This window comes from Megalobrama amblycephala, linkage group LG20, assembly GCF_018812025.1.
Source record: "Megalobrama amblycephala isolate DHTTF-2021 linkage group LG20, ASM1881202v1, whole genome shotgun sequence".
In the NCBI taxonomy this organism is placed as follows: Eukaryota; Metazoa; Chordata; class Actinopteri; order Cypriniformes; family Xenocyprididae; genus Megalobrama; species Megalobrama amblycephala.
In genome coordinates, this window is record NC_063063.1 from 17976960 (window position 1) to 18001008 (window position 24049).

Genomic DNA, 24049 nt, shown 5'->3' on the forward strand with positions numbered 1-24049 from the left:
AGTGATGTCACGTGCTGTCGCAGGCCAATGACATTGTCACGTTTTTACACGTACTTCAGACATTGTCACATCAAAGCATTGTGAGTTCCTATTCAAAAGGGAATCAACTTTTCTGCCTCCATTTCTCTTTACCGCAGCCTTCAAAGGATGCAAACCCTGAAGTGGGACACAGCTTCTGCCTCTTCCTTCAGTACTGAATGAATGAATGATTTGAAGAATCACTCATTAATGCCCCCTACTGGCAGTTTTAGCTTAATATTTAAAAGTATCACTTCGTGTGTACCTTCATTGCATTACCATCATTTCTCTATTGAACATTTTTTTTGTATTATTTATATTATTAAGGTATTTATAAAGGTAAAACAATGCTCTTAATGGAAAAAGTGTGACTGCAGTCTAAGTGAAAGAGAGGGGGTACACAGAAGGATGGTAAATGCTTCAGGGGGTACACCACTCTAAAAAGTTTGGGAACCATTGCCTTGTTATCTTTGAGTGTTTTTGAATAATACATGGCAAATGTCAGACAAATGGCCTAGGAGTTAGAAAAACTAGTTTTATTTTTTGTTTGTTTCTAAAAATTTCAAAATTTATAGACTGAAATAATTTTCCAGCTAAATATCTTACTTTACTGCTGTTTCTTCCATAATGAAACATGAGTGTAAAAGGCCAACTAGAGTGAAATATTTATAATGCCAACCCCAAAGGACATTTAAAGACACAATAAAAGGCAGCACTACCCTTATTCTGCCTCATATGTTCCTGCCCTGCATACATATTGGCATGGCATGGTCACTGCCACTACTCATGCTGGTGGTGTATGGAGTCTGTCTGCCAGCTTCAGCACAAGTCTGCACACTGTTTAGTCAGCCTGCCATTCCTCTGCTTTCTGCAGAAAGAGACATCAACATTGGGGCAATATTCTCAATCCACATTAGTGCTCTGCTAAAGATGCATCCTTTTACTACCAAACCAGAGCCAACAACATGTGTCAGGTCTGTATGATGATATAAAACAATAGTTGAACATGACTCTTTGATGAATCTTTGCATAATGTAATGCTGACAATTTCTTTCTTTCTTTCTTTCTTTTACAGCTTGAGCTTGCGTGAGTTTAAATTTGTCCAGACACTGATTTTTGCCATTGAGGAGATTAATAACAGCACACAGCTGTTGCCTGGCGTTTCTTTGGGCTATAAGATATATGATTCCTGTGGCTCAATAGCTCAGACTATCTTCTCAGGCATGGCTTTGATGAATGGCTATGAAGAGACTTTGAGTGATACATCCTGCTCTAGACCACCAGCTGTTCATGCCATTATTGGAGAGTCAAACTCATCTCCCACCATAGCCTTGGCATCTATAGCTGGTCCATTCAGCTTACCTGTTGTAAGAACTCTTTCTTATCTGCTGCTTGTTATCATGTTGAATCATGACCCACTGGAACAGGCACCAACATATGTTTCAAGTCATACTTATCCCAATAAAACAACTTCTAGAAAACAATGTGTTTAATTATTTAGATATTTGCGGTCCCTTTCATAACAATTATGCTTTTTGTATAGTACAAAGTTATAGATTTGGATTAAAAATAGAAAAAAAAAAAAAATCTGAACATTTTTAAAAATCTGAAACACTGTGGTTAAAATACTCTGCCTTTTTTTTTTCCTTGCAGATCAGTCATTTTGCCACATGTGCATGCCTGAGTAACAGAAAAAGGTATCGATCCTTCTTCAGAACAATATCCAGTGATTATTACCAAAGCAGAGCGCTGGCTCAACTTGTCAAGCACTTTGGCTGGACTTGGGTTGGGACAGTCAGGAGTCGCAGTGACTATGGTAATAATGGCATTGCAGCATTTGAGGAGGCTGCAAAAAAAGAAGGGATTTGTATTGAATACTCAGAGACCATATTAAGAACTGATCCTCAGGAGCAGTTTCTAAAGACGCTGGAAGTTATAAAGAAAGGCACCGCCAGAGTGGTGCTGGCTTTCGTTGCATTAAGAGATTTTTTTCCCCTTGTGAATGTAATTGCGCAACACAACATCACAGGGCTGCAGTGGGTTGGCAGTGAATCCTGGATCACTTCCAGAACTGTTGCAGAAACAAAGGAATACAGTTTCCTATCTGGAGCTGTGGGTTTTGCTATAGCAAATGCCAAACTTGTGGGTCTGCGAGAGTTCCTAGTGAATGTGCACCCTGATCAAGAACCAAAAAATGAACTTTTAAAAGAATTTTGGGAAGCAGCTTTTCAGTGCTCTTTCAGGAAAGTTGGCAGTGGTGGCTGTACAGGCACAGAGAGACTGTCTGAGCTGCAAAACGAATATACTGATGTGTCAGAGCTACGGATAGCAAATAAAGTGTACACTGCAGTGTATGCTGTCGCACATACCCTACATAATGTATTAAAAGATTTCAGATTCTCCACCAACAGCAGCAAAGGAGAACGGCCCACACCGCAAAAGGTAGGCCCATGTAAGAGCACAAAATAAATTAATAAATAAAACAGTAGTAGCAATAATTTTCCTGATGTCTCATCTCAGGTGTTGGAGTATATGAGAAATGTGAGATTCACTGTCAAAACAGGTGAAGAAATCTTCTTTGATGCAAGTGGTGATCCAGTGGCAAGATATGACCTGGTGAACTGGCAACCTGCTGGGAATGGAGGCCTGCAGTTTAAGCATGTGGGCCTCTATGACAGTTCACTGCCCTCAGAGCAACGCCTTCAAGTCAGTCAGGAACATGTTTTATGGGCAGGAAACAGTGGACAGGTATATCAATAATATATAACAAATTATTGAGTTTATGTGAAATATCTGAATTGTGAAAAGGGCAGCCAGTCCAGAACAATCATATTAGTAAATCTATCTGAAAATATATCAAATTTAACTATTCAGATCATAATCATTTGGTGTTTTATATGGCTACCTATTTTCTCATAGTTGCCTGTGTCCGTGTGCAGTGAGAGCTGCCCCCCTGGCACTAGGAAGGCTATGAAAAAAGGACGACCTGTCTGCTGTTATGACTGTATTCCATGTGCAGAGGGAGAAATCAGTAATGGCACAGGTAAAATAGTACATACTGGATAACTCTTATTAAAGTATGATAAAGTAAAATGAGCCATTCACTAAAGTATTTTTTTCTTTTTTTTCTTTACAGATTCTAGTAACTGCTTTCCTTGTCATTTAGAGTACTGGTCGAATGAAAGCAAAGACAGATGTGTTTTAAAAGTGGTTGAATACCTTTCTTATACAGAAATCATGGGGATGTTGCTTTGTATGTTCTCCTTCATTGGGGTATTATTAACAGCACTAGTATCTTTTCTGTTTTATCTCCATAAAGAAACACCTATTGTCAGAGCCAACAACTCAGAGTTGAGCTTCCTGCTACTCTTCTCACTCTCACTGTGTTTTCTCTGTTCACTTACTTTCATTGGTCGGCCCACTGAGTGGTCCTGCATGTTGCGTCACACAGCATTTGGGATCACATTTGTCCTCTGCATCTCCTGTGTTCTGGGGAAAACAATAGTTGTGTTAATGGCTTTCAGGGCTACACTTCCAGGAAGTAATGTCATGAAATGGTTTGGACCTGCACAACAACGACTCAGTGTTGTTTCCTTAACATTAATACAGGTGATTATATGTGTGCTTTGGTTAACAATATCCCCTCCTTTCCCATATATGAATTTGAGCTACTACAGAGAAAAGATAATCCTCGAATGTAACTTAGGTTCAGCTCTTGGTTTCTGGGCTGTTCTTGGTTATACTGGTCTTCTATCAGTCTTGTGTTTTGTTTTAGCTTTTCTTGCTCGGAAGCTCCCTGATAACTTCAATGAAGCCAAGTTCATCACATTCAGTATGCTCATATTCTGTGCTGTCTGGCTCACATTTATCCCAGCTTATATCAGTTCTCCTGGAAAATTCACAGTAGCTGTGGAGATATTTGCTATTTTAGCTTCAAGTTTTGGTTTACTATTTTGCATATTTGCTCCAAAATGTTACATAATTTTGCTAAAACCAGAGAAGAACACCAAGAAACAAATGATGGGGAAATCTTCAGCTAAAGCACTTTAAAACCCATGAATTACTGAACAAAATAGTATAAAGCAACATATATGTAAATAAATAAATTCATAAATAGTCAGTAAAAAGTAAACCTTCAATCAATAGCATAGTAGGTTGGTTTTCATAATTATTGTGAAAAGTTCATTATTACTGCCTGAACTGACAGACTGACAAAAATACACTTCTGTCTAATAAACTGGTGGATTCACATGTCATATCATGAGTAATGGCAGCTACACAATAGCAGAGCATTTTCAAGGCTGTCTGACAAATTAGTGCTCCTCACAGGCTGCGCTATGCACAGCAGATGCTCAGTTACAAATCTCCAATGATGTCCAATTAAATTGGATTCTTTGATTAACAGAAACAGAAAATAAATGTAGTATTTTTCCAGCTTTCTGCATTCCTAAACTATGCAGCCATTTTTTATTTTTTTTTTTGGTTTAGAATTATAATTCATGGGATGGGCATAAGTGTATGCTCCTTAAGTGCATGCTATGTATTAAGCATCATACTCATTCTATATTAAATGTGAAAAAGACAAAAAGTTTTTTTTTTTTTTTTTTTTTTTTTTTTTGAACTTTATCAGTGTTGTTGAAAAATAAAACACTTCTGTCTGGGTAGAGGTTTTTCACCTCTCTTTTCATACAAGAAATTGACTTAACTAAAATGTTTATAATAAAGTGATTAAATCCACACGTTTACATGCAAATTATATGCATGAAGTTTAGTTGAGCCATAAAAAATGACTGAAAAAAGTATTAACAAAAGGCAGTTATTTCGTCATCTAATTTTTTTCATTTCACTCCAGTTATCACTCATATTTGCCTAGTATGGCACTGTTTTCTGCAGTATCATGCCCCTATATCAGAAGTCACATAATAAGATGTATCTAAATGTGCCCCAGTTTCTGCTATACATTTACAGATATTTATATATAATATTTTGCTTGGTTTAATAAAAGTTGCATATGCAGGTTTTGAACATGTGGCCGCTAATGTTAAGAGAACTACACCAACACATTCTATGTAGATTTTACTTTGTGTTTATTTATTTAAATTAGGATTTAATTTACCTTTTGTTTGTTTGTTTTGTTTGTTTTCTAGCAAATATATGTGTATAGTACAATCATGAAAGGATTTCAACAATCCTTAGAGCACCTCCTTCATGCCATTGACAGGTCCAACCATTTTCCCAATGAGGGTTAGTATCTTTCATCGCTATAAATATCACAAAATCCTTCTTGTTCAACCTATTGCAATATCATACTTGCCACGTCTCTGAGTTGCATATATTCAGTGGGTGGATGGAGCCATTCTTTGCACTCATGCAAGTAGTAATGACCATCATTACTTTCACCAGAGCTAATGAAACTACCTGTACTCTGCAAGGACAGCCTGTATACCCTCAGTTATGGAAAGATGGAGACATCATAATTGGAGGTGTTTTCTCTTTTCATAGCAGCTGGGAGATCAGACAACTAACATATTCTGTTACACCACCTCCGCTGAGGTGTGTCAGGTAGGCAACACCTAAACCAGTGTATCTCAAAATCTTTGATTCATTTTGAACACAAATGTTCTTACCTAAGCAACACAATTTAGACATGACTAAAAGGTTCACTATTGCTGTAGAATATTGAAATATAATATTAAGATTCAGTCAAATGTAATGAGTGTCTTTTTTTCTTTTTTTTTTCCCCAACCAAGTCTTAATTATAGAGACTTCCAGTATGTGCAATCCATGCTTTTTGCTGTGGAGGAAATCAATAACAGTTCCACTTTGCTACCTGGGGTCTCATTAGGCTACAAGATCTATGACACATGCGGTTCGATGGCAATGGCTGTTAGAGTAACTATGGCTCTTGCTAATGGACATGAGAACACAACCTCAGATGGACCCTGCACAAAGCAAGCATATGTACAAACCATACTAGGAGACACAACCTCATCAGCATGCATGGCGATGGCAAAAAGTATTGGACCATTCAATCTTCCAATGGTATTAATTCCTCTTTTATATAGTAGTTCTTATATGGCAGTCAAGTTATTTTATTAAGGAAAGTTTATTTATATAGCACATTTAATCCACAATGGTAATTCAAAGTGCTTTACATGAAAAGGAATAACATAAGAATAAAAGAAATACATAAGAATAAAAATGGAATGCATAGGAAATAAAAGTAACAAAAAAGCAGTCAGAATATTTGTTCTATGTAATTTTTAATTTGTCTCTTCCCCATATTGGCTGTCTTTTTCTGTGGTTTTCTCTCGGTGCCTAAATAATATGTTGGACGTCTCCAATAGATCTGATTTTTTCCACCTACAATCAGCCACGAAGAGCTCAGTCCACACTCAGTTAATTTGGTCATCAACCTCGGGTTCACTCAGACCCACTGCTTTCACCACGTGGTTTCAATTTTGTTTTTATCAAAGAAATCTCTTAACCACAAAGCTGTCTCAACCACTATGGATTATCCATTTTTCCCAAATCATTACTAAAGTATTAAAGTATTGTTGATTTATATAACAACCACCACCACCAATAATAATAATAATAATAATTAATAATAATAATAATAATAGCAGGTACAATTATAAAAAAATAAATATTTTCATTCAGAAAATGTAAGCCACTTACGATTGCTTTAAATAACATGTCACACTATTTAATTGTTTCTTAGATCAGTCACTACGCCACCTGTGAGTGTCTCAGTGACAAAACCAAATATCCTTCATTTCTTCGAACTATTACAAGCGATTACTACCAGAGCAGAGCACTGGCAGAACTGGTTAAACACTTTGGTTGGACCTGGGTGGGAGCCATAAGAACGGATGATGATTATGGTAATACTGGGATGGCCACTTTCACGAAGGTGGCTGAAAAGATGGGTATCTGTTTGGAATATTCTCTCCCATTTTTTAGAACCTATCCTGAAGATAAAGTAATAAGGATAATTGAGCAGATTAAAAGCTCTACTTCAAGAGTAATTTTGGGATTTCTTGTGCACTGGGACTTAGAAGTCCTGCTGCATAAATTTGTTGAATACAATATTACTGGATACCAGTGGGTAGGTACAGAGGGATGGATCTCTGATTCTGTCATTGCCAGTATGGATAAGCATCATGTTCTACAAGGGGCCGTTGGTCTGGCAATACCCAAAACACAGGTGACAGGTCTAAAAGAATTTATTCTAGACATTAAGCCACTGCAGTCTTCAGGAAGTGCCATTTTTACTGAGCTCTGGGAATCCCTGTTTCAGTGTAAATACTCCACCAAAAATTATTCAGTGTTCACAACTGCATGTACAGGCAAGGAGGAACTGTCACAGATGCAAAACTCTTTCACAGACATGTCACTCATGCCCATCTTCAGCAATGTGTACAAAGGAGTATATGCTGTTGCTCATACACTTCATGACCTTCTGGGCTGCAAGGAAAAATGTGCCTCAAAGAAACAGCTTGATCCTTTAACAGTGGGTTAACACTAAGTTAATATAAGCATGTGCACAAAAATATTTTGTGAAGAACTTTATAAAATCTGATAGATTGTTATATAATTTTAATGAATATACTAAGAAGGAGCTCAAATTATTTCTTGAATTAAACATTTCAGCCAACAATTGGTTAAAAATGTTTGAATACTTTTTTTTTTTTTTTTAGTTTCTGAAGCACCTACGGAAGGTGCGTTTCAAAACCAAAGATGGTGAAGAAATTTACTTTGATGAGAATGGTGAGGCAGTGGCAAAATATGAGGTAATAAATTGGCAACCAAGTAAAAAAAAACATGATGAATTTGTCACTGTTGGCCTTTATGATGCCTCTCTTCCCATGAAAGATCGTTTGGCAGTAAATATGGCTTCAATAGTATGGGCAAATAATGTAACAAAGGTGAGGTTAAAATGTGAAATTTAAAATTAAAATTAAGTTTATTCTTTGTGGTGGTGATGATGAATCTTATATTTCTCTACATACAGTAATATGTGCAAAAGTGTGTGAAGTTGAAATCCCTGTTACAGGTCCCGGAGTCTGTGTGCAGTCAGAGTTGTCCCCCTGGCACTAGGAAAGCTGTGAAGAAAGGAAAACCTATATGTTGTTATGATTGCATACCATGCACAGAGGGAGAAATCAGTAACACTACAGGTAAAATATAAATGAATAAAAAAAGTCTCAAAGTAAATATAAATTCAATTAAGCAAAGCTATCTATATGTTTAATGTAATAATTTAAGAAGTTTGCTGAATCTATCTAATATTTATTTATGGTACATTTATTTTAAATGTTATTTATTTATTTTATTTTATTTATCACACCTAATATAGATTCTATAACATGTCTGCGGTGCCATCAAGACTTCTGGTCAAATCTGCAAAAGGATGGATGTATTGAAAAGGAAACAGAATTTTTGTCTTTTGAGGAGATCATGGGAATCTTGCTTACAACAATTTCTATTGCTGGTGCATTTATAACAATGATAATTGCATTCATATTCTTCATATATAAAAATACCCCAATTGTGAAAGCCAACAACTCAGAATTGAGCTTCCTGCTCCTGTTTGCACTGATGCTGTGTTTTCTCTGTTCACTTACTTTCATTGGTCAGCCCACTGAGTGGTCCTGTATGCTGCGTCACACAGCATTTGGGATCACTTTTGTCCTCTGTATCTCTTGTGTTCTGGGGAAAACAATAGTGGTGCTAATGGCTTTCAGGGCTACACTTCCAGGAAGTAATGTCATGAAATGGTTTGGACCTCCTCAACAGCGGCTCAGTGTTCTTGGTTTCACACTCATACAAGTACTTGTTTGTGTGCTTTGGTTAACAATATCTCCACCATTTCCCTTTAAAAATCTAAATTATTTTAAGGAAAAGATCATTTTAGAGTGTGATGTAGGTTCATCTATAGGTTTCTGGGCTGTTCTAGGTTATATAGGATTTCTTGCTCTTTTGTGTTTCATTTTGGCTTTTTTGGCCCGTAAATTGCCTGATAAGTTCAATGAAGCCAAATTCATCACATTCAGTATGCTCATATTCTGTGCTGTATGGATTGCTTTTATTCCAGCTTATGTAAGCTCCCCTGGAAAATTTACTGTGGCAGTAGAGATATTTGCTATTTTAGCTTCAAGTTTTGCTTTACTGTTCTGCATTTTTCTACCAAAATGCTATCTGATTTTATTCAAACCAGAGAAGAATTCCAAAAAGCATATGATGGGCAAAATGGCATCAAACTGACTGACTGACATGATCTGTGAACTGATTTAATAAAAGCACCCTTTAATGCAACTTTCTATTTTGTAGCATATAAGTAAACAAAATGCAACATGAAATGTCTAATATATAATAAATAGAAATGTTAATATTAGTAATGTTAATATTATAATAATATTGATAATATCAGTAACTATGGAAATAAACTAGCAAAGGAAACCAAGGTAACAAAGAAAACAGAAACTAAACATGGAATACAGAGTCAAAAGGCTGAATACCAAGGTGGAGACAAAGGGATGGAGAACCAGGGCGACACCACAGGCTTGGAGGACCAAGGCGGAGCTAGAAGAATGGAGGACTGACATTGTAAATATTGTAAGATATAAGTAAAAAATAAAAAGAAAAAAGAAAAAAAGAAAAGCTATGTAAAAAAAATGTATCAGAAACACAGAGGATGTTTAAAGATATCTTTATATCCTGGGATGAAGAAGATGGGCTCCTCCTTCCTTGAGCTTTTTATTTTGCATATATTTATTATAAATGACTGAATGAATGAATGAATGAATGAATGAATGAAATAGGCGTAAATATTCTATGATTATTTAATGTTGAGCAAGTTGGATAAAAATTAATTTACACATTGTCACGGTGGAGTCAGGCATGGAAAGGAGGTGTGGATCTATATGCAGGTTGTGGAGTCAGGGGCTCAGAAGACCGAGACAGAGCAAGTGGTAGTGATGACCAAAGTGGAGCCGGAGGGATAGAAGATGGCGTCATCACGTGATTAATTCTAACCAATGAGACTGCTGGAACTGCATCGCTAATGAGCCGTCATTCCGGATTCGACTGCACTGCCAGTTCTGCTTCAAACAGGTAAGTTTTTTAAATTATAACCTTTTTTTAAATGGTATTTTCTGAGTTTTCTGTTAAAATTAGTGTAACAGATGAAAAAGCTAATGAATTTATTGACTAAAATTAAATTACACCAATTTTTAGTGTTTTAATCTGATTGTAACGTATGCTGCCGTTTAAATGACTAATGGTTATAAGGGTCGACTAGCCCATTTTCTGGTAATCTATAATTTATATATGTACTTTAAAACTGCATAAATTCAATGCCTTGAATTGTTTTACATCCATTTTGGTGTTAATTTGATTCATTATTGTTCTCCTGTTGCTATTTTAGCGAACTACGACCGAGCTAGGCATAATGAGTCAGTCATGTCCGTTTTATAGTTAAAATAGCGACGTAAACGAGGCCTACATTAAATCTCGTTACATATGATTTTATAACCGTTCATACATCGATAAACACTGTGCGCTGACAGTTAAGACAGAAAACCATATTTATTTATATACATGTGCTTTGTATTTTTATATTGCTATCATGTTAAGGTGACCTAAAAATAACAAATTGAACGCTTTGTCTCACGCGCAAGTTGGCGCGTGCACGGAGAGACAGAGAGAGAGAGAAGTCATTGGCCTGTGTATTTCACATGAAATCAACCATCTGTAATTAATTAATTATTAAAAGATATAATTTCATGGCCTACATTTTTTACTTCCTTTATATTCACATTAAATATTAATGCATAATTTCTCTTGAATGTATAGGCTACATTTCATCAGCACGTTCATCCATACAGAGCAATATTTAACTGAAATATTAATTCTTGTTTCTTTTTCTCCTTTTCATTGTGTGTAATCAGATCATTGGTTCTGCTCTGTAAGTATCCGACTCACTGTCTGACACAATCTCAGTTTTTGTATTGTTGATTGCACCAAATAACTGTACTTTCATAAACATTTTGCTTGTTATCTGTTATCTATGTGTCACATTCTCAGATGTCATTGTACATATTCATGAATAAAAGATTTAAACTGGCTTCATACCATTGAAATGTTGTTTGTCCTCTCTCTTTTCAGTATTCTTTGCCATCTAGTCCTGATTCCTGACTACAGGTCATCAGGATGACCAGGAACTACAGGACGGTTTGAGCTACACTCTGCAGGACGTTGGTCCTCCATGACCAGGACTGGACACCACTGTCGTAAGTGATCGATCTAGTAGTCATTCTGGATCTCTGAATTGTCATGTTCAGAACATATTGCAGGGGATCTCAGCTCTCGCCCTCGAGGACCATTGTCCTGCAGACTTCAGCACCAACCCTGGTCCAACACACCTGAACAAGCCAATCGAGCTCTTTTGGTTTAGTGACTAGAAAGTCACATGTGGTGAGATTGATCAGGTGTGGACATAAACTGTGCAAGACAGTGCACTTCGAGGACCAGAGCTGAGAACTCCTGACATGCTGATAAGTCAATAATCACTGATGAAAAATTAATACAAGTACATTTGAATTTGTATATATTTAATCCATATTTCTTTCTTTTTCTCCTTTGTGATTTTGTTAACCACAGCTAAATAAACCTAAGGAGAGCCGCTCAGGCACAGGTCACTGCATCTTTTGCTGTGTAAGTACATTTTTGACTGTCAGACACATTCTCAGTATTTGCATTTATTTTAATAAAAATTACATATTCATGCTGAAAGTTAGTCATCAATGATTTCTTAATTAAAGAGAATTATAGTTCTTCATGTTGTTCCAAACTTGTATTACTTACTTTTTTCTGTGGAATGCAAAAGAAGATATTTTGAAGAATGTTTCATCTGTTTTGTCCATACAATGTAAACTGCATTGGATCCCATTTACTTTTTATTGTATTGACAAAAACATGGTCAGTTTTCAAAATATCATCTTCCACAGAAGAAATCTCACAGGTTTGGAATGACACAAGGTTGAGTAGCAAACAATTTTTTTCTTTACATTGCGTTGACAATTTTAGTAAATTGTTCTCATGCTCTCAGTTCATCATGCCCTTCACTCATTTGTTCACTCTCTGTATCTTTCTCTCTCAACAACAGTTTAAAATTGTTTTTAACATTAATAAACAACACCTAGAACTATTTTTCAGGAACTCAAATTATTCTCAGGTTTCTCCGGTCAAAGTGCATTTAGATGTACTCAAAAGATTGTTCCCTGGGTTGGAAATGTCCTAACCCTTGGGAAAACACAAATGTAATGTATACAAAACTCATGTTTTGTTTTTTGTTTTTAAATTAATGTTTCAATTGTTGTTTTTTTCTCACTTTAGATAAAAAAGCACACAAAAAGCGGCCCAGCCACAGCTTCCGAAGTGGAAACTCCTGTTAAATCATGGCTCCACAATGCAAGAGACCGGGATGGTGGAAGGAGCAGAAGAACCAGAAGACTGGAGATCAGGCAAAGATCTACTGGTACCCGAGGGTATTGATCACTCATCTCCATCCACAAATGAATGATTTCTGAATGATCATGTGACACTGACAACTAGATGCAGGCTGCTGAATATTAAGTTTTAATATCACAGGAAAATTTTACTTTGTAAGATATATTAAAACAGTTCAGGGCTCGACATTAAGCCTTTTCCTGTGACGAGTAAATCGGTCATTCACAAACTCTGTGTTGTAAATACAATTTATTCTGCAGCATCAGTGTTAAGGCCGGCTGTGACATGTATAAATCTGCATATTTATGATATTTTTACCTTTATCAAGGGCATTTTGCCCATTATTAAATAAATGCTTCATCTTTCATTTTAAATTCTTAAATTTGATCAATAAATTAAATTAGTGTAATAAGACACTGTTACCAGTCAAATTAAATAATTTACACTGAAAAATTACAACTGCATTTAAAAATGTTGTGAGATTAGATAATAAAAAAATGTCGGAAAGAATGATACTTTTAAACATGAAACTAAACTGCCAGTAGGTGGCGGCAGGTAACTGTCTTAATGAGTGAGTCATTGAGTCATTAATTCAAACAATGAAATGAAATCAGTGTCACATTTTCAATTGTGATGGTAATTCAGCACTCTTGGTCATGTTAGTTCACCCAAAAATGAAAATTATTAATTACTCACCCTCATATCGTTCCACACATGTAAGACCTTCGTTCATCTTCAGAACACAAATTAAGATATTTTTGATAAAATCCAATGACTCGTGAGGCCTGCATTGAGAGCAAATTAATTTTTCCTTCAAATGCCCAGAAAGGTAACTGTTACTAAAAACATGTTTAAACCAGTTCATGTGATTACAATGGTTCAACCTTAATGTTGTGAAGCGAAGAGAATACTTGTGCGCCAAAAAAACTATATAACGACTTTATACAACAATATCTAGCACTCGTCACTGAACTAAACACTGCTTCATGAAGCTTCGAAGCTTTATGAATCTTTTGTTTCAAATCAGTCGTTCAGACAGAGCGTGTATCAAACTGCCAAAGTCACTTGTACCTTTGAAATCTTGAAACACTTATGACTATGGCAGTTTGAGATCGTATGATACATGCTTGTTACTTTTTGGTGCACAAAAAGTATTCTTGTCACTTTATAACACTTTATAAGGTTGAACCATTGTAGTCACATGAACTGTTTTAAATATGTTTTTAGTAACAGTTACCTTTCTGGGCATTTGAAAGTCTAAGTTAACTTGCTCTTAGTGCAGGCCTCATGAGCCATTGGATTTTATCAAAAATATCTTAACTTGTGTTCCGAAGATAAACAAAGGTCTTACGGGTGTGGAACGACATGAGGGTGAGTAATAAATGACGTAATTTTAATTTTGGGGTTAACTAACCCTAAAATTGAGTTTCTTTGAGTGAGCTGGGCACATTTGTTGCGATTTTTCCTTGAGAGGCTGTGCGAGTCTCAACAGCGCAACCTTGTTACCATTAGTACATTATATATTATATTATTTTTTACTATCAGTCACCATTTACACTTCTCCACTTAAAACTTACACTTTCCCCTTCAAAAAATCCACTTGTCCTGGACAAGCATTATTGTCGAGCCCTGCAGTTATTTTAAGTTAATATTATTTCAGAATATTACTCTTTTTAATGTTTTTGGTTTTTTTATCAAATAAATGCAGCCTTGATGAGCAGAAAGAACTTCTTTCAAAAGCATTTTAAAAATATTACTGAACTTTTGAATGGTAATGTATTGTGTATTTTTTTTTTTTACATGAATGTGAATAAATGAAATTATTTGAAACATATGACTTCTAATTTATTCTTTTAACAAGTGAACTTCTTTTGTGTGTGTTGTGGCAAATGCAAAGTAGAACCAAATTAATCTTGTTGTTTGTTAAAGCCAAAGGTATGTTCTTACACATTTGTGCATTGTTCACAGTATGCCCACTCTTTTCCCAGTGTACCCACAGTATACCCACACTTTGCCCACAGTGTGGGCTTGCTGTGGGCCCACAAATGGCCCCAACAGGGGCCCACTCTGCTTAGTGTGGGCCAGCCCAGTGCGGGACCCACACGTGCCCTGCATTTCACGCCGGTATCTGGGCCCACAGTGGGCTGCCCGCAGTGGCCCCACACGGGCGCCTAAGGGGCTTGCTGTGGGCCCACTCTGGCCCCAACAGGGGCCCACTCTGCATAGTCACAGTCAGCCCACACTTTGGGCTGTCCCACTGGGGCCCCACACTGGCCCCATAGTATGGGGCCCACATGTGCCCCGCATTTCACGCCGGTATCTGGGCCCACAGTGGGCTGCCCGCAATGGCCCCACACAGGCCCCAAAGAAGCATGTTTGCTGGGTAATGCACGTCATTGCTCATTATCTAACCAATCATTACACGTCACCTGAGTATATAAGTTCTGTTCCCACCCACTATCGTGTTCGCAGATACCATCGCCGGCGTTCAGTTCGTAGTTGACGTTCCTCACGACGCATGTGCAGGCCTATAATTGTGATTATCTAAATATTCACACAGACAATGTTAGCGGTAGTCCAATGTACTACAATGTGAAAACGTTTATTTTAGATGGGATATAATGCTGCAGCGTCATTTAAGTTCACGTTAGGCTATCATTTTGAACGTTCATTGAAGCGGTCGCGGAGAGTGATCGTATTCACCGTCTCAAATTTCAGAAGTGTGCAGGTCCACCCGCGGATTCTATTTTCGAATTTCGTTTCAGCAGTATCATCAAAGGGCCTAGCTATCATCAAAGCAATCTTCAATATTCTCTCGTCATCACTACAACAGCCACTTCATCTCAGTGATAAGTATTTCCATCTTTTTATGCATTTTGATGTCGTTGGGTGTATAATCATACTCTTTTCCTCTTTACATACATCAGCAGAGCGTACAGTGCAGTAGCACGCATTTGTTTGAGAGGGAACGGTGCTCGTTCGCATTGTTACATTCATAGCATGTCGTAATGATCCGCATGAAAGCGGAGTTGGACTCGTTGTCTAACAGCAGAAAGAACGACACGCTTTGTAACTTGGGTATGCATGGTGCATAGTGTCGAGTGACTTCCCTTGTAACATTAGAGGCAGAAACATCATTATTTATGTCCTGCGTGGTAATAAGGCTATGTCATTTACATACACCTGTACGTGTTACTTTCTGCAGTTAAAGTCTCCGTCTATGTCCCGTGTGATCAGCTTCATGCACGTGCACCAGATTTTCTTTGTGCAAAAAACGGACAGTCGATTTCATTCCATAGTTGAGTTATCTTTCTGCGACTGACGTCATATATCGTGATATGACAAATTAAATAATTAAATAAAGGGTGTTTGACATATTTCAGGTAAGTATTCAGATCCAGGAAATGATTAATGTAAAATGACACTGCATATGTATTAAATTAATTTAATTTACCTGTGCTAAAGGCACAATCTCGGCGTGGAATCGTGGGCGCGATTGCAACGAGAGACTGATTCCAGTGCCACACGCGAGTCCCAGTCTGCATTTCCAGGAATAGGAACGAGTCAATTCATTCTACTGAAGTAGGCCTACTTGCAAGTGCTTAAATACTACTCATACAGGCAAGTTTATTTTATGAATTAAAACTGAGGTAACGCGTCGCTGTTTAACTTGGTCTAACGTTACACTATCATATTAAACTGCATTTGAGTGTTAAAGTTGTAGACTGCTATTCTATTAGTCTGATGAAGATCAACAGTAGGCTATGATATTCTAACATTCCATCGTGTTGAGCTACATAACATTAATTCGTCTCGTGTACTTTTGTTCACCTGTCTATTAGAGCGGCATCTGTTGAGTCGAGTTAGTCGCAAAACTGCTGCATTTCGTAAACGCCATGCTGAGGTTGATCCTCGCTCCAATTCTTATTCCAAGTTTGCTTGCCATGTTCCATAGTGTTGCATGAAACGGCGTGCCACTAGACATCACGCAGCTGTCAATACCTGTTTCCACGGTTACTATCAAAGACTATAGAATAACACAAGTCGTGTCACTCGTTTTGTTTTGAATGGGAGAAAGTGTATTGCGCAATATGGCGGAATATGTCCCGCCTTCTAAATAAGGTCCAATTGCTGACTGCTAAAGTTATCACGTCACAGCAGCGCCTCTTAGAAGCACCGGTTTCTATAGAAACGGTCAAACGCTCGCCTCAGAAAGGAGGCAAGAGACGCGCATTTAGGTCTGCGGCTGTCGATATACGGAAGCTGTAAGCTTTAAAGTCTCGTTCTCACTTTTGAGATTCCCGCTACAAGCTCGCAAATACGTGACGGCTCGTGAAAGTAAACCGTTCGTTTTGCTTAATTTTAATAAAGTGATAACCTGAAGAAAGCCTGCAGTATTTCTATTGGAATATAAAAAATAATCTTAACATTGACAAAGCATGTAACACAGGCTACTAATTTTCATAAATACACGCGGTGAAATAAAAAGATATAAAATGATATGGAAATATAATTTAATTTGATTTGAATATAATATAATAATTTGAAAGAAATCTTTTAATAGGTTATGACATTTGTTTGTGACGTTATGTTGAATTTATTGTGCATTAGCCACTTATAATATGCTGGGGCGGTCAGTTGAGCTACAAGTTTGCAGCATATCTCAATTCTTAAACAATGCATTTTGTGTCCTTGTGTCCTTCCGAGTTTGTTCTTTCAAGGTCGCTGGCAAGACCGGACTCCACAAGAACGCAAGTCCGCAACTCTGCGTTCTTGGAATTGAGAAACGGCCCGAGAGGCGTTTCAAAGATGGCCACCGAGTGAAATTACTGTCTTAAAGGGACTTATTACTTCGCAGTACAATAAGAATCCAGGGATAATGCAGTATTGCAGTTATTACGCCATTGACGGGCATTATTTTAAACTTGTGACTTTCTCTGAATTTACAAATCTTAGTAACATTTAGGATATGTAAGCACACAATTTACATAAAGTGTTCTATATATTATTTAAAAAAAAAAAAAAAAAAATATCAGAAATTATCTTGCATATCATCTCTAAAGCTGCAAAGTTATTTCTCTGTACTTTGTTGGTTAACATGCATGATACAGACAGCAGCAAGCCTGCTGTAAGTTTAGATCGAATGCGTGGAACCCCTATAATGATACACATCAGTTTTCTTCTTCACGTTACCTAAGCCATATGCACTGTGTGTACAAGGACATTTTGACATAAATCAGCATGTACGTGTCTATCCAGGCAAAAATAGATGCATAGTGAAAGCAATTCGTCTGTAACGTGTGCGCACACAGAATAGCGCGTAAACTAACAGGACCTAAACATGTGCAACTATGCTATCCTTGCGTCATGACTTGTGGTTGTGCACATCGTGACATATCTAAAGTGATATATTGTCCTGCCTACTACACATCAAACATCAGAGTTACTGTGCTCCGTAGGCTACTCCGCACCCGCCTGGTCATAAGCGTTTCACTTGTGCTCATTGTGCCCCTTCTGTGCAGGGCACTCCCGAATACCTCTTTTCTCTTTACTAGGTATTGAACAACGATGCTCATGGTGTTATACTTTTGCAAAGGTTTGCTAGCTTCAGCCAGGTTCAGCATTGTCAAGTAAAGTGCTTCCCTTTTGCAAGGGCATCGTACAACAAGGTTTCTCAATCTTTATCTGCCCCATGCGTTAAGTATTCTTGTACTTATGTCATGTCAAACTGGTTAAATTCTTTGGGGGTTCTCTTAGCAGGTTCTGACAGTTAGACAAAGTTCTCTCTGCTTAGTTCTATCTAGCCGTGAGCAGGAGTCACGCCTAAGCATATTGAATGAGTCTTTCCTATAGAATATGTATACCTTTTCATTATTTACTTAAAATTACTCAAATGCTCATTCACTCATAGCAATCAAATTACGTCGACTATTGGCTGCTAGTTACTAGCGGTGGTGTCATTGTTTTCTACTCCATCTTCAGCTTCGGTCTTCACAAATGTGTACCTTTTTATATCATTGGCTTATCGTGACATTTAATCAGTATTCATTATGGGCCTTTCGTGGCCTTTACTTATAACAGCTAATCATGGTTTCGTGTAACATAGCACATTGTTGCTTTGCTTGGAATGGTCCCATGACTTTTGCGTTACATAGAATATATCGCACTATCATACTAAATTGCCTATTATTGCTTTGACCCTTGGCATTATAGGTATATCGTTATCAGGCTTACTGTTGACATCTCATAAAATCGCCTATCATTGCTTTACATTGTATGGCCTCTCATTGCATTCACATTTGATGGCAATCATAACTTTTAGCTGCATGGAATATTGTTGCTATAACATTAAAGGTTTAATAATAATGACCATCATGACAGGTTGTCGTCATCCGGCATATCGTTGCCATCGGGCAAATCGTGGCCATCGGGCATATCGTTGCCATCGGCCATCGGGCAAATTGTGGCCATCGGGCAAATTGTGGCCATCGGGCAAATTGTTTGCATCGGGCATATCGTTGCCATCGGCCATCGGGCATATAGTTGCCATCACATCAAATGGATTATTACCTCACATTAAATGGTTTTCATTTTTGCATCAAATGGCACATCGTGGTTCTACACAAAGGTCTTAGCACTTCATATAATTAAAACCTGTCATGGCCACTAGGTAGTCTGTTTTACGTAACTCCAAGGTCTTCTCGAATTAGCCTATATTGACTTTTCAAGGTACAGGACCTTTGCGGTCTTTACACGTAAATCAGATTAACGTAGCCTCACTCCATATCCTTATTAGTCAATATTATTCATTATGTATGCCATTTATGTGTCATAATTTAATACTAGTACGTTACTAATGCAAACTACTGGTGGTGGTGTTTTCATACGATTTAATATCGCTCGTTATGATTTCCCTATACTCACTCAGGGTCAAGTGAACGCTATCTCTATGGACCATGGTCCTCATATGCAGTCTTCTAGTATCGCAGACTAACTTGTCTTTCTGACCATAGCATCAAATCACTATTCACGTCACTGGTATTCTTTTGTTAATCTAGGATTACCAAGGTTATGTTTATAACAAGCATTAGGTAAGGTTATAGCTTATCATAAAATCCTATATTTAAATCTTCTGTGGTAAGTATCCTATTGAGACAAACTACCTGTTACAGCATCAGTTTCTGTTCCTACCATTTACATCTATATGGCTTGCTTTATTCGGCATATCAGGGTATCTCATTCATCCACTCTGTCTTCCCCTCACTATGGCCTGTCGTGGCATCATACATGATCTACATGACATGTTTAAACGCTGGCCTATCAGCCTACTTGGCTTTCATGCTCGACCTAATGAGGCAATGTTATGGCCTATGCGGCGTTCTTGACATCCTTAAAGCTATGACATAATGATTCTTTCTGTTAATGATTAAACATTCATTAATGTCTGTGCATTCATTATCTCTTTCTCTTTGGTAATATTTAGGAATGTATTCAAAGAATCCTCCATCTGGTGCGTATTTCATTCACATTCCCAGTTCTTTTGGGGTAGGCTCCGCCCCTGCCTTCATCTTCAGGCAAGATCTGCAAACGTCTGCTACCCTCCGGATTGTACTATGGACGGGGCCTACGCCAAAGAACTTTATCATTTCTTTGATATTTACATTCATACTGTTGAATAAATTGTATTCAAACGTTTCTTTGCTTCCCGAGTCTTTCTGGTAGAACTAAATAGTAAATTGTGCGCACAATTTAGTAAATTGAGGGAACTTAGTAAACTGTGCACATGATTTATTTATTTTTTTCTTGCATGTCATGTGCGGGGCTCCGTACTATAGCAACATCAGACTGCTGGATCTCTGAGCTGGCCTGAGCGAGTGTAGGCAGGGCTAATTTGCATATTCATTGCTCTGCATATTTTAAATGAGGCAAGGGTGTGGAGTTACATTCAAGCTATATTAAGGCATGAATATTTTTTTTTTTTTTTCACAGGAAATTATATTTTTATATCAGTAAGTGATGTAATGACTGAGGCAAATCAGACACAATTATTGGTTAGTTAACCAATAGTTTTAAGCTCACTCTGGAGTCTGTCCCCATCCCCCGGGAAGTTTTCAGTTACAAGTTTATTGCGCTGAGGAATGTGGTTGCCGCATGGAGAACAGAGTAGAGACACAGAAAATCTGCATCTTCCCTGCATTTTCCACACAGAACACAGACTCTATGGCATTAATGTATAGACAGACTGTGCTATAAATGATTCCTTCTCAGGAAATGGTATCCATTATTACTGATGTTGTATTGTACTCATTGTATTTACATGTTTGATGATTGTTAAATGTTATGACCTGCACGGTAACTTCAATCATGCCATGTTTAGTGTCTATACGTTCGTAGCGGGAAGATTTAAATGTTTGTGTATGCGGTACATCCATACCTGTGCAACACATCAGTATTAAAAGAATACTTAATAGTTCTGATTCAAGAACTCAGCTTGTTAATCTTTCTGGGTTGTAAAAGCCCTGACAGGAGGGGTATTGCCACCCAGAATTACAACATCTTCATTGGTCCGGTCAACAACTGAGAGGTGTGACTTTGACCAGAGGTTAAAAACCAGCGAACAGTGCCACTCCCTCTCTTCTTCTTCCTTGCTTCTGGACCGAACAAATCTCCTTGCGGGCGGCCTCTCTAGGCCCGGCCGCAAGGCTGGTAGGCCCCTGGCCTACAACACCCAGCCATGTGCTCATCACCCAACAGACTGGCAACAACTTCAGATGATAACTTTAAGAGTTATCCTCAACCTGCAGATCCGACGCTCTTCAGCCTAAAGGCATCTTGCAAGTATCGTACATTTTAATGCTAAACAGCGATTTAGTATTGATTTGTAAAGACTTTACCTTTGCTATTGCTAAAAGAAACTGATGAGTCCTTTCCAGATTGCCTTTGACATTTCATGTAGCTCTAGTAACAGCATCTCTTCCGGTTCAACACTATCATTACTCATTCTGACTTGCGTGTGTGTGTGTGTGTGTGACCCTTTATGTATGTTATGTTATGTGTTTGTTAGTTTAGTTATGTGTTTGTGAGTTAGTTAATAAAGATTGTGCACAATACACGTTTGGTTCTGACTCCGTCTGCTAATGAATTGCCTCTTAAGTGATAGATCCGGACTACGTGAGTAGTACAGTACAATAAGAAATATTATTTTTCCATAACTTGGAAATTGACATTTCTTAGAATTAATAAACAATCAACACTGAGCGTTCACTGGACGAACAGGTTAACTGATTGTAATGTTAATTTTAATGTAGCTACGTCCAGTTAATCTGATTAACGGATTTGCATATTCATAATTAATCATAATTAATAATCATAATGAGTTATGAATAATTATTAATATTTCCCCTTTGAGTTAATTTTCGCTACAGTGATATGTCAATAAATGTGTTAATGGATTTTGAAGTATACTTAGTATGAAATAAATGTATTTTAAATAGATTTTGGTGTAGGTTTTTTGTTTGTTTGTTTGTTTGTTTGTTTTTACTAGGGTGGGAGTCCTTTGAACATGTTTGGATGGGCTGACCTGGGGTCTCATTTATAAAGCGTGCGTACGCATAAAACGGGGCTGGAAACGTGCGTACGCCAGTTCCCACACAAAGGTTGTGATCTATAAAAACAAACTTGACGGGAGAATGTGCGCAACTTTAAGCAAACTTTGAGCCGTGCGTACGCACATTCTGGAGACAAAAGTGATATGAATTGAGATAGTAGATATGCTACTTTCGATCACTTTTCCAGTGACATGCTGCTTTAATGAAAGCGAGGAGCGCTGGGAGCACAATAATTCCTCTTTAAACTAAACTGCAGATGTTATAACAAAATATTTTTTCGAGAATGATGATCAGTGATGCACACTTAACTTCGATATTATGGAAGACACTGCTGGATTCGGTGGTCAAACGGTTCGTTGTCCAGTTTGAATAGGTCCAATAATATCTTACTGTACAACCACAGCTGCAGGAGGTGTTGATGTCGTGTGAAGGATCTTCAAACAATTACCATTTGAAGGATATAATTTGAGGAAAACGGTAAGATTTGCATGTTTTCTTTTTAAAATACTTTGTCAGTGACGCGTTGAGTCAGACAATTGTATTTACACTGCAATAAATAAGTAGGCTGATCTGTTTCCACTAAAAATAGCCTATAAACTTCCTAAAAGATATGTTCACCTAATCAGCAAAACTTCATAAATTTGATTTGAATTGTTTAAAACTATTAAAATACTATCTGGCCAGTGGAAATGAATGAATCAACTCTATTCTAAAACCTTTATCTGAAGTATTTTATACAATTTTGTTTTTATGAATATTTTGATATATTTATTCTAAAACATAAAGAGGATATTGGATGATCTTTATCAATATAATGTGTGGCACAAATTGCATTTGTAGTCCATATCTAATATTTTCCAATGTCTTGTACCTTTGACGGTGTTAACCGTGGTGTCACATGGATGGGAATATGTATGGAAATGATATGCAGATGAGGTTATGCATAGTAAAACTAGGTGTCGTAAGCTCCATATATGGTGATTTCGGGGAGGAGACAGGGTGGAGATGCACGTACGCACAATCTTCCGCTGACTGGGATTTGTAAAGGGATTTGTGCGCAGGTTCTGGCGTACGCATGGTTTTATAAATCTGATTTTTTTTTGTGTGTGTACGCAGAATCTAGCTTTTGTGCGTACGTACAATTTTAGTAGGGATCCTACGCACAGTTTTATAAATGAGACCCCAGGAGACCATTGTCGAGCCAGTGAAATAGGAGGATGAGGAGGAGCCAATGAAGAGGGTGGAGCCAGGGAACTGGACAGAGCAGGTGGAGGGAGCGGAGCCAGGAAGCAGGGCAGAACCAGTGGAGGAGGTGGAACTGATGAAGAAGGCGGAGCCAGGAAGCCAGGTGGAACCTACGAAGGAGGTGGAGTCAGGGTGCTGGTCAGAAGCAGTGAAGACGAAGGAGCTAGGAGGCTGGGTGGAACCAGCAGAGACAAAGGAGCTTGGAGGCTGGATGGAACCAGCAGAGAGTAAGGATCTTGGAGGCTGGGTAGAACCAGTGGAGAAGAACGAGCTTGGAGGCTAAGCAGAACCAGTGGAGATGAAGGAGCTTGAAGTGCTGGGTGGAACCAGCGGAGGAGGATGGGCCAGGGGACTAGTGGGAACCAGTGAGTATAATGAGCCAGGTGGGATGGGCAAGGAAAAATAGACCACAGGGGTGGGTCTGATGGGCTCGTTACAAAAAAAAATCACTGGTATGATCCTCGAGGGAGTGATCACCCTGAGGTGATGAGGAGGAGATGGATGGCTGCTACATCCATCTTTTCTAGGTCAACTATTCTGACACAGCGGTGTATATGCAGGTTATTTCTTTATTTAACAAATATTTTCAAACTATTACCAGACAAAACATAGAAACACACAGCAGCTTTACACACAAACATAAAAGAAATACTCAACCATGA

The 24049-nt window shown here is 37.8% G+C and overlaps 2 protein-coding genes and 2 long non-coding RNA genes across 4 annotated transcripts; 3 read left to right on the plus strand and 1 right to left on the minus strand.

Annotated features, from left to right (window-relative positions):
* Positions 1 to 648: 648 nt before the first annotated feature.
* On the plus strand, positions 649 to 4608 carry LOC125255805 (extracellular calcium-sensing receptor). Its single transcript, XM_048171305.1, has 6 exons — positions 649 to 992; positions 1094 to 1385; positions 1672 to 2460; positions 2539 to 2766; positions 2938 to 3061; positions 3155 to 4608. Exons 1-6 carry the CDS (start codon positions 754 to 756, stop codon positions 4066 to 4068), a joined length of 2586 nt encoding a protein of 861 aa, XP_048027262.1. The 5' UTR covers positions 649 to 753; the 3' UTR covers positions 4069 to 4608.
* Positions 4609 to 5268: 660 nt separating this feature from the next.
* On the plus strand, positions 5269 to 9037 carry LOC125255822 (extracellular calcium-sensing receptor). Its single transcript, XM_048171323.1, is given in 7 exon segments — positions 5269 to 5580; positions 5769 to 6060; positions 6743 to 7534; positions 7722 to 7949; positions 8078 to 8201; positions 8381 to 8857; positions 8860 to 9037. Coding segments are annotated over 7 exon segments (2172 nt in total). The 5' UTR covers positions 5269 to 5365; the 3' UTR covers positions 8904 to 9037.
* On the minus strand, positions 7956 to 16833 carry LOC125255840. The gene is made up of 4 exons (XR_007182002.1): positions 16366 to 16833; positions 9543 to 9606; positions 8649 to 8733; positions 7956 to 8126 (listed from the first exon to the last, which is right to left on the minus strand). It is a non-coding gene; the product is annotated as an uncharacterized LOC125255840 (long non-coding RNA).
* Positions 9554 to 13218, plus strand: LOC125255839. The gene is made up of 4 exons (XR_007182001.1): positions 9554 to 10990; positions 11191 to 11315; positions 11686 to 11739; positions 12421 to 13218. It is a non-coding gene; the product is annotated as an uncharacterized LOC125255839 (long non-coding RNA).
* Positions 16834 to 24049: the final 7216 nt, after the last annotated feature.

What these genes read in the sequence shown, in the direction of transcription:
- LOC125255805 (XM_048171305.1), top strand. Translation starts at nt 754, where the DNA reads ATGTTCCTGCCCTGCATACATATTGGCATGGCATGGTCACTGCCACTA. An exon ending in GGGCAGGAAACAGTGGACAG is followed by an intron (nt 2,767 to 2,937) that starts GTATATCAATAA and finishes ATTTTCTCATAG; the next exon opens with TTGCCTGTGTCCGTGTGCAG. An exon ending in AGAAATCAGTAATGGCACAG is followed by an intron (nt 3,062 to 3,154) that starts GTAAAATAGTAC and finishes TTTTCTTTACAG; the next exon opens with ATTCTAGTAACTGCTTTCCT.